The sequence below is a fragment of the Rhipicephalus sanguineus genome, chromosome 4 (genome assembly GCF_013339695.2).
Source record: "Rhipicephalus sanguineus isolate Rsan-2018 chromosome 4, BIME_Rsan_1.4, whole genome shotgun sequence".
In the NCBI taxonomy this organism is placed as follows: domain Eukaryota; kingdom Metazoa; phylum Arthropoda; class Arachnida; order Ixodida; family Ixodidae; genus Rhipicephalus; species Rhipicephalus sanguineus.
Window position 1 is genome coordinate 110,524,428 of NC_051179.1, and position 13,101 is coordinate 110,537,528.

General features: G+C 45.8%; 1 protein-coding gene across 1 annotated transcript; it reads right to left on the reverse strand.

Annotated features, from left to right (window-relative positions):
• Positions 1 to 557: 557 nt before the first annotated feature.
• Positions 558 to 11,396, reverse strand: LOC119388939 (monocarboxylate transporter 9). The gene is made up of 4 exons (XM_037656282.2): positions 11,123 to 11,396; positions 5,555 to 5,698; positions 2,876 to 3,889; positions 558 to 912 (listed from the first exon to the last, which is right to left on the reverse strand). The coding sequence occupies exons 1-4, from the start codon at positions 11,352 to 11,354 to the stop codon at positions 713 to 715; spliced, it is 1,590 nt and encodes a 529-aa protein (XP_037512210.1). The 5' UTR covers positions 11,355 to 11,396; the 3' UTR covers positions 558 to 712.
• Between the last annotated feature and the right edge of the window lie 1,705 nt (positions 11,397 to 13,101).

Consider the following 13,101-nt stretch of genomic DNA (forward strand, 5'->3'; position numbering starts at 1 on the left):
ACAACAGCTTTCGCTGTAAAACAGGCGCTGTAATGTCCCGCAGTGTATCTTCTCCTACTGGGCGTCACACAGTGTGAATTACGTAACTAGTGGGTCACTTAAGGCTTCCAGCCCATTACAAAGGGCTCAGCCATAAATCTTGATCGTCATCAGCCGCCCCATCCACAAAGTGCACATAATGCCTTACAGATGTGTAGCGGGTACCTCGGTTTTTGTGCAGTTGGGAAGCACCGGCGTAGTCGGTGCTTCCCAACTTCACAAAAATTATGATTTATGGCGTAGTGGGTACCTTGCAAGTATACTTGTATTAATAGCCCCAAGAGAGCTTACAATGGGCTCTAGAAATGGCGCTCTTCCAGCTTTCGCTGTGACTGTGCTGCGCTTTCCGCGCAGGCCTGCTGTTCTTTTTTTTCATTGCTTTCGCATTAAAAGAAGAACGCTGCAATGTCCCGCACAGTAACTTCTCATCTTACATCAACGAAGGGACTGTGTAGCTGGTCCCTACTTTTCTTCGAAGATATCTTCTGAACCTGTAGCAAAATGCGAGCCATGCTTTCACTTGAATAATCAAGATCTAGCGCTTTCAACCCTCATTCTCTCTCACTGGCAGTGTTGAAGCTGTTGTAGGTGCCATCGTTAGACGCAGGCCAAGTGATCTGTCCCCTCATCAGCACCAAAGTTCAGCCAATACAATGGCGTTTGTGTAAGGTATTCAGCACCTCTGTTCTAACTGAGTCCTTCGGTCCATTGTTCTTTGGTCGAGAGACTTCTCAGATAAGTGTGATCCTCTTCTCTTCGAACGGGTCCAGTCATACACCAGGAACATGCCCAGCAGAACGGCGACGACAGTGTTTATACCAGCAAGCATCCTGTAGAAGCCATCGTACGAACCCATTGTGTCGCGGAAGAACCCTGCAAAAAAAAAAAAAAATACCGAATGAAAACATTACCGACACATTCTAGAAATGCTATCAGCGTCGCGATTACCATAAATACGCAAACCGCAAGTAACTCGAATATGTTGATGCAGCGCTGCTAGAAGATAAATGAAAGATGTTGCTCTTTCTGTAGAAAAGGCTGCGGGTCTCTTCCTCAGGGCTAAGCAATCTTCGTCGTTTTCTGGCGAGGTGTATTAGTAGATATACCTTTATAACGAAGTTATTTGCTCTTTCTTTATTTGCTTGTGAGACCCCAATACCACAGATACTATAAAAATGAATGTGACAAATATAGTAAATATGAAATAAACAAAACACCGTGAACACTGTAAACAAAACAAAATGCAAGATAAAAGCAGAAATGTGGAAGAGCACCTACACCCACTAAAAAGATGCTGAACTCGAATCTCATTGATTTCAAGTTTATGTTCTGCCTTGTAGTCACGCAGTATTATGTAAAGTTGCACGAAAGAAAGCTATTATAAAAATGTTTAAAATATCAGTGGGAAGGTGCTGGCACTCTCTATGTACAAGAAAAACAAAAAAAAACTTCGTCAAATTATTTCTTACAAAAACAGGTCGCAATCCCACGAGAGCTCAAACATGGTGTGGTACAAATGTGGATATGTAAATAGTTGTTTGTCGGGATGGCGACTGATTTATACAAGACCGCCAGACGTGATCTTTTGCGACAAAAGTTCAAGAAATGATGTCAAAGATTATATTTTATGGTCCTACTAGAACTCCAAAAGATAAAACAAACGTAGCTGTGTTGGCCAAGCTCTAGGGTTATCCCGGCCGGGTTTTCACACAGAAGTAGCATTTTCTCATTTATGACGCCATAAAAGTTTGTAGGCAGGTGTTTTTCTCTAAGCGCGCTAGACAAATTACGGCGCGAACATGGTAAGATATCAGTAGATTTGTTAAAAACGCGTTCGGTGTGAAATGGCATTGACAGACTTGTCAGCGCAGCAGACAACTCATTTCATCATGCGCCCGCCATCTAGACCATATCCGACGTCTCAAGTATAGATGTGCAGACCAGGTCGCCCTTTCACCTCCTTCTGCTGATGGCGATTCCTGGTCGATCCCTCGACTAGTCAGCGATTAGTCAGGGACCTATTCGGCCAGGAAAGAACAGCATTCGCTGTCCCCAAAGCCAAACCCCAGACCACACGAACGAGCTTTGGTTGGAGCCTTAGGTTGGAGCCTTTGCCGGCTTAAGAGCTTAAGATATTCTTAACTAACGACCCATCTTCAGGGCCTCGTTCCAAAATAAGATGATTGTTATCTCGCGATATATCGCTTGTTATTATTTCACTTGTGCAGCTCAGCGGTTGTAAATATTTTACCAACAGGAATCGCTCTTGGCTCTTGTGGACCACAACAGTTTATTGTGTGAGTTGTTCAGTCTTTAATCGAATGTCAGTGCGCAACAAAAAGAGACAACCCACATACATTGAGGCTATCCTTATATAGTCATCTATTGCAACATAAGAACATTGAATTTACCTGCCAAATTATACTAACTTGAAAGCACATAAGGTAGAAGAAGCAGCTACCTTAGAAGCTCCTAATATGTAGAGATGATGGTACACGTACTGGGTGCGTTGTCAGTTTTTGTTTGCAACATTGGCCTTTAGTGATATTTGGGAGGTTCTATTTTGTTGCTCGTCACATTATAAAACTATTCTTCTTCTCCTGTACTGCAAGCAAGCATTTTAGTTTTTTTGTGTATCAGATGCGATCCTCAGAATACAGTGTGGCCATACTACATTCTCAGACAACTGAGTGTTCTGGCAAGTGCTTTGAACTGTATTATGGTACCTACGAAGAAAATGAACATACCATGAACACGAAGTCACATTACACACAGGCTGGCGTTGGGCAGCTTGTATGTCAGCTTTAAGGCTGCAGTTCAGTATCGTTATACTTACCAATGATTGAAGCACTCCCGAGTGAGACCGGTACCATAACGAGTCCGTATAGGCCCATGCACGTAGCAAGTCTTTCAATGCCCATATACTGCGCCAAGAGGATACCTCGAATGGCTGATGAAAAACCGGCAACTGTGGTCTCTGCCACTCGTACCGCAGAGATCTCGCTGAACAACGGCCCAATGTGGGGCATAATCAAGGCGCAGATGGATTCGAGGGCGTAGGAGCTGGCGAAAAGTGGCAATCGGCTGATCGGAGCCCAGTCTGACAGCGGCATGATGAAGATGCGGCCCACTAGATGACCCACCGCGCCCAACTCGACGAGGTGCGTAGCCACTTCCACTTCGATTCCTTTGTCGACGGCATAGTCCACGGCTGTGGTGCCGAAGGACACTCCCGAATAGTCGCCCACGACTGTCGCGACAAGGAACACGTAGAAGGCTGGTGTTCGAAATACGGCGGCGGCGAATCGACGAACGCCGCGGAAGGCTTCGGAAATGGAGCTCAAAGAAACACTTTGTGACCCTTGTTGCTGGTCTCGACGTTTGCTCGACGGAGGGATGTCGTCTGCGATCACTGTTTCTACGCGAACAGTAAGGTCAGACTCCCTGAATTTCTTCCCTGCCCTCCAAGTGATAGGATCATTTACGTTACTCAGGCTGATTGTCGCTGGTGGTTGTTGTTGAGGCACCTGTAGTCCTTGTGAGGTGACGGCCTTGCTCCGAGTGCCCAGTGGCAATCTTGAGATAAGCTTTCTTAGTACTTCTGTGTTCACTGGGCGGGGATTTCTTAGGAGCATGCTCAGTGGTACGGCGTGCAAGAGAAGAGCCCCGGTCATGAGGAGGGTACCATCGAGGGCATATTTTGCGCGGAGATGTGTGAGGAACGCTGGGCCGAGTAAACCAGACATCCCCCATGCGGTGAATGTCAGCGTGAATGCGGTGCCCTTGTACTTGTCAAAGTGCATGAGGATGTAGATAGCGACTGACGACATGAAGATTCCGATGCCGAGACCTGCGCGGAAAATGAAGACGACGCTAGCATGCGACAAGGCAAAATGCGTCCTGCTTTTAACAGCTTCCACGTCTGCGAAAGGTGACTAAACAGATTTCCTCATCGATGTTGTCAGGGCAAGATCTTTCTTATACATAAAGAAACAGAACGCGGTTCGTGTGGTCCGTTTTTTCTTATTGTGATGGCCGCATCACGCACCTCAATTTCTGAATCCTATGTAAGTTTACGAAAAATTGGTAAACAGAGCGTGTGTGCTGCAGCCGACGTTTCGACAAACGGACTTGTCTTCTTCAAGGCTGCAGTTTCTGCCTTGAAGAAAACAGGTACGCTTTTCGAAACATCGGCTCCAGCCCACACGCCCTGTTTCCGAATTTTTCGTCGCAAGCTTCCATCTTCCGCTTCCTGCCTTTTTTTATGCAACTTTATGTTATACACCTGTGAAACATTACAAGCCCAGACGTGTACCCCACTAAAGTCTGTGGATAGCCCACAGTACCAATTTCATTTTGCTGTACAATCTTGAAGAAACGGTGCCTAAATGATGGATTATGTGGCTGCCATTTCAGTTGCAGTAGCAGCTTCGTACATTTTCAACCTAAATGGATCATTACGAAGAGGGTTTTAAAGTTATTGCTAAATAACAAAAACAAGTTAAATTCTAGACATAACTGTTTCGTTCACATTAGGAGCCAGGCCTAGCCCGTCGGAAAACGTTAAGTAAACATTACTACAATGTGCATACACTAAAAAACGTCTATGTGTCAAGACAGTGATAACAATAAATTCCGCCAGAGGCAAGTGAGGTTGCTGTCTAAGCATATGCGAGAAGGCATAAGCTGTGGAACATGAAGCAACACTCACAAGTATTGCTTTCGGTCGCTTTATTCGGCGCACACTATTTTTTCAGTGTCACGACGGGAAGAACTACCCAATGAAAGACAGATATCTGGAAGTTTCAAACTGCAGACAAAATTCCTAAGCTCAGTCGTCGCACTTGGAATGGAAGTAGACAATTTTCTGGCGGAACAGCTGATAGCCAACACATTGCAACGTAAGCCGGCATGCGCCAATGGTGAGTCAACACTAGCCTTTATAAAATGAGCTATTAGCTGACTTTAGTAACTATTTAGCTAACATTAGGGCGGATACCGTTGGTCAATTAGAGCTACGGATGGACACCAAGGGGCGGAAGTCGTAACGAAGGATGGCGGGGGGATACGTGGAATGGAATCTGACATTTCGCAGGCATAAAATGATGACGTAATATTTGTCAGCGTTTTACGTCCCACTACTACGACACGATTTTGAGAGACGCCATAGCGGAGAGCTCTGGAAATTTCGACCACCGGGGTGCTTTAACGTGCGCGTAAATCCAAGCACGCTGCCTTCAATAATTATGCATAAAATGAAAGGAACCAGCCCGCGCAAGATATGGTGAATTGGAGATGATTGGGAGAATCCTTCATCTGGCAGCGGGCATATAAACAGGACGAAAATAACAATGATGAGAAGACAGTGGTGGCAGTATGCGTTTAAATAGCCTTGACTGTTGGAGAGGACACCAGCTACCGTTCCCCGCTTTTCGAAAACCACAGGGTAGGAAATGGGAGGAGTCTGTGTGCGGCACGCTATGATATGCTGTTGGATACAAAGCGTACTTCTCACCGTACATGACACCAAGGCTGATGGACATCCAGATGACCTCGCGAGCAAAGGCTGACGTGATGACTCCAAGTGACGCGAGGAGCGCTCCCAGAATGGCGATGTCAGCGACAGGGACGCGTCGTTGAAGTCCACCCACTATTAAACCTGAAAAAAAAAGCAAAAATACTGTTTACGTGACGTGCATGTACCTATCGCAGATAGAAAACTGAAAACTTGAAGAGATGTGTGAGCAACGTGAAGCGAACTGAACGTTACAATTTCAAGAACCTCACTAGTTGGAATGAGGGTCTGAATGCGCTGTTTTTCAATCGAAAGTGCTACTGTGTAAATGTTTGTTCGCCTTCGCTTATAGGTGCAGTATAACTGTCTGCATTTTTGTTAGGGGCAACTCACACCAACAAATACAGACGTCGTTTACCGCATTTCACTTGATTCAGATTATCAGGGCCCGCCATGATAGCTTAGCACGTAGCGTGTCGTGCTAATAAGCTCGAGGCTGCGGATTCGATTCTCGATCACGGCGGCCGCCTTTCGATGGGAGCGGAATGCAAAGAACATCCGTGTACTTAGATTTAGGTGCACCTTAAAGAACCCGATGCGGTCAAAATTTCAGGAGCCTTCCACTACGGCGTCTCTTATAATCATACTGTGGTTTTCATACGTAAAACCCTAAAAAATATTATTAGTGTTAAATTATCAGGAGTGTACCAAAATATGTGTGAGTTCCATATAGTTTTTGCTGAGTGTCTGGTGACGCAACAAGTGAAGACTGTATCACCGCGAAAACTCCCAGCCTTACTTGCCTTCACGTAAGGCAGGGAGCATGTACACTTGCACGAGAAAGCCTGCAATATATGGTTCAGTGTCTGTAATGAACTTGAATGGTTACGTGTGGGATTGGGCCACCACATTTGAGTTACTACAATATCAAGTATTCACCGTCACAATTCCATTACTCACTGCTTCATGAGCACTTATCAGCCTACCTTAATGTCACTTAAGCGTAGGCACCTTACGTAGATGTACTGTGCCATCTGGAGCAAAGTGAATATTTTGCCGCACGAGGTTTTGTATTTAAGAATATATTTTGAACACGTACGTACATGATTATTGCGGGAAATAATAACTGGGACTCCTCTTTGCATCCGAGAAGTGAACATATAAAAAAAACCACACAAAAACACAATAGTGGGCAAATTTTGGTATTCAGTTGGATGAGGAGCCCAACCGAAACCCACATGTATGCCTAAAGCTCTCCATAACATTACTAATGCGACTGCGGCGTTTCTACAAACGCCATCAATTTAAAAGGAAAGTTGCAAATTGGTGTAATTAGCTCTCAAAACTACACGCTTATTGTTCAAGCCTGCCCTTAAATTAGTGGGGCACTCAAACACTTTCAAGCGGTCACAAAAGGCCCTTACAAGTGGGCTACATTGCTCACGTATCTCCTGTCTTGAAAATGTTTCACGTACTGAGTATGACTCGATTACTTAAGTACTAATGACACACCTGTGAGGCCTTCTTTATACTGAGGGGTGACGAATGACGACAGTGCGGAACACGAGATAGCAGCGTTGATAGAAAACGAGCCTGGCGTCACATACTCATGTGTGGCATTTGCGGCGGTTTTCAAAGAAACACCGCTTGCGATCGCGTCAGTGCCGCCACTCACTCAACATTTTGACAGTCTAGCGACGTCAGCGTGATTGTCGCGCTATCTTTTTGCCAACTGATCATCGCGCCTCCCATGGGCGTGTTCGTGGGTGTTTGTCCTCTTTGGGAGATTTCTTTCGTTCCACCTGCCGCATGGAAATTTCCACTCTCGAAGGCAACAAGGGCGCACATGCAGCACTCTGGCGCAGCTCGTTTCGCTTCTCTTGAATATTACGAATAAATAAATGGACAGGTTACTGCTACTTACGTTACACGTCTGAAGATTTTTCTGCAGTAACGAATCGGTAGAAACAATGTCGCCACAAACAAGTAAATAATAACACTTCTCGCCGCAAATCCCACCAGGGGCACTTGCTTCGTGGCTGTGAGTGGTACATCGTGAGCGCAGTCAAGTTGAATGCGAGACATCGTAGCCAGGTGATGTTATAACCTTTAGTTTTTCGTGCTTGTGTGCATAGTCTGTGCCATTAAGATGAATCGCGCCGCTGGCTGGCGTTGCGCCGTGAGCACTGCTCCTCCGCAAGAGCAAACGCGGTGGGCGGACCCGATCTTCGCCGCGGGAGTCTGTCAATCAAATTGATTGATGTGCGAACTCGGGCACAAACTCGTTGATTCTGAAAAGGCCCGAGTTCAACTCGGGACTGTCAAGTGTTTCATGCAGTGGACGCTACTCAGCAGCTTCATTGCATATAAGCTAATTTGGTCAGCTTGCACTACTTGTGCAAGGCTGGGGCCATCGGAAGAGCTTGTGGTCACCTAGATTCTTCGAACTTATTACGTGGCTCGTCTACTCAGTATCCTTGGCCTGCTTCGGAGTAATGACCGTGTCCATTCGGTTTTAATATTCGTGCTATTCATTAGCTAAGTATTCATTGACATGACAGTGAATAGTTCGGTCTTAATTGGTAATGTTTTAATTAACTCGACATTAATTACTCAGGTTTTATTACTAAGGTCCTCATTAGCACGAATGTATTAACAGAATCCTAATTAGAGTGATCATAATTACCACGTACATGGTGAGAAAGTTCCTAATTAGCTTGGTTTGAATTAGAGTGCTCCTAATTAGCGCCGTGTTGAACGGCATGCCCCTAATTAGCTCGGTCTTAACTAGCACGATATTGAATAGTCCTGTCTTGATTGCTAATGTTTTAATTGTCACGACATTAATCACTCAGGTTTAATTCGCAATGTCCTGAATTGTACAGAGGTAATTAGCATAATCCTAATAAGCAATATCATAATTAACACAATATCGGTGAGTAAGGTCTTCATTATCTACGTTTTAATTACACGCTCCTAATTAGCGTTGTGTTTATTGGCATGGTCTTCGTTTGTTCTTAGTTTTACACTGGCCATTAGCACGGTCTTAATAAGACGTGTCTTAATTAGCTCGGCCTTAGCATGATTTGGCTTAATCAGCTTCATCATAGCATGTCCTGACTTAGCTAGGTATACCGCCAAGCCAATTAGCTAATCAGCCAGCCGCACCTGCTCGGGGAGCGAGCAGACGATTAATAAGAGGACGAAGGGGGCGCGCGCCGGCCGAGCAACGCGCTAGAATGTAGAGGCCGACCATGATGATTATACACGTGGCCTCGGCGATTAGCTCTAGCCGCGGTGTTGTAAGGCGCTCGGTCGGAACTAATCTCGGAGGCCACGGTGCTGATTATTCTAAAGGATACTTGGTGCAGACGTTAAACGCTTGAAAATGGATTCAAACGGCCCGCGAAGACATAAAAAATATAGTTAATAGAACTTGCTGTCAGTTTTCTTGCATGGGTGCACTTCTGCACTCAGTGGAACGACAAACAAATGAAAGAAGGTGCCTCTAGTTTGAAGACACCACCCGACCTTCTCGACCGCCCTTGACGTAACGCCGCGTTCCATCGTAACCAATAGAACGGAGCGCGCGCTGAGGGAAGGATTTAACCTTCTCGTACTGTTAGCTCGTTCAAAATGGGGTGTTGCCAGAGCTCGGAAAGATCCCGAGTTTCGCCAAACTCGGGCCAATATGCATAGCACCTCAGGACAGGAAACAGCGCTTCATTATGATGCACCAATTGCCAAAGTGGCTTCTGTAGTGAGCCTTATTTATCATTTCTTACCCGCTATTACGCTTGAAACTACACACAGTGACAGTGGATAGAAAGGGTAAAGACTCATTTAGAAACTACGTCACTCCGCTTTCTAAGCTTAGAAACCATGCGCGGCGCTCTCAGTACACGTTGCCAGAGCGATTCGTCGACAGGAGGGCTCGCCGGGGCACCTCGTGGTGGCCCGCAGTACTTATAGCACGCTTCCATCACAAAATGTAGGCACGGTAAGCTGTAGTTCGCGTGGCACAGCGTTTCCAAAGAGCCCAGCCGTAGCGGAGTGCGTAGTCTACTCTTCGGATCACCTACATTAGCTCGTTGGGCGCGCCTGCTCCATCCAGTACCTTCTTTATTGGCGGTTTGTAGCAAATCCATAACACCGATTATGAAGTACGATCAGTTAGGTCCATACTAAGCAGTGTCTGTCGAAGCTTGTACATTGCGAGATGCGGAGGCGCAAGTTATGCAGAAAGTAGCTACCGCCAACAGGGATGGGCGGAATTCGGAAATGAAAGGGGATGACCTGGAATTCGACAGTTTGCGACATCCCACTGATGGTGGTGCTGTTGCAGCAGGCGCAGTTAGTCTGGCATACATAGCCGGAAATTATTGCGCCTGAGCTTCTCAAGAGTTGTACCACGTGTGTAATAACGCGATGACCAGCCGTGTGGCTAGCAGGATACCATCAAACGTCGTTGCACGCTCCTCCTTGTTGCCGCAGGTCATTCAGGAATCCTCAAATGTGCGGTGCCTAAGAACCACCCCACCCCTTTGCAGTCTGCGGACCGTCGCTTCTCTTTCCGTGTCAAAGTGCGGCTAAAGCCAAATAAAATACGCAATGTGTCCGACGTGACCGCAGAAGGCACAGAGCGGGGAAACGCATCGCCCAATCTTTAATGACCAAGCCGAGGTGTATGAGTAGCTGGTTCTGATGCGGTACAACAATGTCGCTTGCTCTCAAGCAAGTTCGTGGATCACAGATGCTTGATGAGGAATTTTGAAGATCTTCCTGAAGTTATTCTTAATACATATTTGTAGTTTTGATAAATCTTCCTCTCGGGACAAATGTATGCGTTCGCGTGCAAGAGCCGATTATATCCAGGCAGGTAATCCTTAGAACTTCAAGCAAATAGCTCGCTGAGTGGTACCAACGATGACTAAAATAGAGTAAACACTAATAGACGAGCGTCCATAAAACTGGATGAGCTAAGATCGCAGCCACATTCTTTTGTTTTTCGCTTATTTGACTCGAAATCACCAATAACAGCATTACTGCGAATATTCACGCCATCATTAGACAGATTGCACAAAGGTTTTTCGGAGCCTACAGAGTGCGACAAATTCTCGTAGCTCCGCTCGTCTTTGACGGAATCGAAAAATTATGCTGTCAATAGAATGTCGAGGTAATAATCTCTGGTACGGAGGTCCAGCGATAATAACCGGGAAAAGTGGTGAGGAACATTTAAAAGGGCGTCCGGTTACCTGTGACGCCAGCAGAGAAAGTTAAGAATTGTAGTGACATCGTTCAATACGCCTGGTTATTGTAGGAACAGCTTTACGTTCACCTGAATAAGGCCTACGCGTCGCGAACGAACCACTATTTGGGGTAGCTCATGACTGGGTGTCTTGACAACCCTGCATGCCCAAGCTTTATCAAGTTACTGCTGAACAGCAGCTTGCAATACCGGCGTCCACCACAAAGGTGTTATATATGCAGTCCGTATACCTATTGCCGCGAGATTACGTAAAAAAAAGATTTCGGGTAAGAACCGCTTTGTAAAATTGTAAGACATACCCGAAACATGCATTGCCATGGTTAGGGAGTTCTGGGGCCACGATGCTCGCTCTCGGCTCACATTGTAGTCATCGACGAAGAAAACGAAAAGAACAGCCATGTAAGAACCTGGCAGCGTAAGAAGCAGCGTGGACAGCGCAGCCAGAATAGGAATGCCCCAGCACGTGTCCATTGCGATACTGTCCCGGCTAGACTCATTGCAGCGCTTGATGGACACCGGCGCGGGCGACATTGGTTCTTCTTGCAGAATTAGTGCAATGTGAAATGAGATCCGTTAGTTCCCACCTCCTGGAAAACAAACACATTCAGATTACATACACTCGCTTCTTGCCTCTGCTGCAGTTTGTCAACAGAAGTGTTACGATAGGGCTCGAATGGTGCAGCTTTATTTTATCACTTTTGCACCTGCACAAAGTCAAACATTCCGAGCTGTAAGCAATAGCAATACTTGATTTTAGAGAAACTAAACCTCCAAATGAACGCTGATTGCAAGATAACGACAAAACTAAGCTCGTTGTAACAAAGGCAGACGACGTTCGCTATTAGCCGGGAGCTCCCAAGTGAACAAGTAAATTACAATTACGGATCAGCCTTTATTATTTATATGGACGACGAATTTCAGCGTGTTCCAACTTTTATGAGCAAGATTTGCCTATAAATAAGTCATGAGAATTACCCGCTATGGCATTTGACCACGAAGGTCGCACGAGTAAAAGCTCATATCTTTGCAGCGTCTCCAAAAAGGGGCGGCTGGAAACTCCGCGTGCCGGTGCGCTGTTATTTGTATAATAATTGAGCTACCGGCCCAATCATCCCGTAACAAAAACGCCAAAGTCATTCAAGGGTCTCTTTAAACAGCACCCTGGTCAATGTAACCACACAGCAGGAAGCTTGCACCAGCGACATAGCTAAAAGCAGTTGGTTATTGCAGGGACAACTGTGTGTTTTGTATGGAGAAGTTCTGCGCCACGAGGTGCCATCGCCGTCAACGTCACCCACGGCCACTCCCCTACAAACGGAAAGACGTTTTCAGACAAACTTGAGCTCTCTAATACCAGCATCCACTCCGTAAAGTACTATATTCTTTGGCTATATACTTTCACTCCATTTGGCAACGACACATGTGATTTGAAGCAAATGATTGATGGCTTTTGCGAACAAATTGTAAGACTAGGCTTTCATAGACAAATTTGATCTTCAGCATTCGGAACGAGAACTAGAACTGAACTAACGCTTGAAAGAGAATTTTCGGTGCCTCGAAGAGAGCAAGAATATGTACCGCGCGGAAACATACAGGTCGAAAAAGACGCTTGAGAAACTAAACGCTTAAAGAGTGATGGAAAAGAAATGTTGCGTGTGCCTCAAAAGACGTCAATGTAATGTCGTTTATTGGAGGGCGCACGTGGACGGGACATACAACTTGACAATGTAAGGAAAAATGGAGCTAGGCACGCCATTAGCGAGCGGGACAGCTACACCACACAACAATAGCATTGTATGTACCGAGCTATGGGAAGCACAGTGGAACACAGCGGATAATTTTGTGCTGTGGCGGCATCAGGAAATCGGCAGGTGTTGGTGGTCAGTCAGAGATCACGGAGACGAGTTCATCATGCTAGGGACGTGAACATAAAGACTTTGATGCTGCTGCGGATAATGCTGAGAAGGCCAGTTTAAGACGAAACAACTTTTAATAAAAACGGCAAGATTTAGAAGGATTAGCTCCCTCCCCTTGGTGGGAGCCACGCGTCCTTGTGCCAGTTTAGAAATAAACTTAAACACAGTATTGGTTGGAGCCACTGACGGGAGGTAAGTGTCAAGCGCTTTCAGCTAAAGCACTATAGCTGTGCGCGACGAGAAGCTACAAGGCTGCGATTTCTGTCAATATTAGCATGACAAGTAAAAAATGTGTGACCGGGATGACGACAGATTAAATACGTATTCCCTTTAAATGCAATAATACCGTACAAAGCAGCTCC

Excerpts from the sequence above, each read along its gene's own strand:
- LOC119388939 (XM_037656282.2), bottom strand. The coding sequence starts at position 11,354 with ATGTCGCCCGCGCCGGTGTCCATCAAGCGCTGCAATGAGTCTAGCCGG. Across the intron at positions 5,699-11,122 it reads CATGGCAATGCATGTTTCGG|GTTTAATAGTGGGTGGACTT; the intron begins GTATGTCTTACA and ends TTTTTTTTTCAG. Across the intron at positions 3,890-5,554 it reads CAGCCTTGGTGTCATGTACG|GTCTCGGCATCGGAATCTTC; the intron begins GTGAGAAGTACG and ends TTTTCCGCGCAG.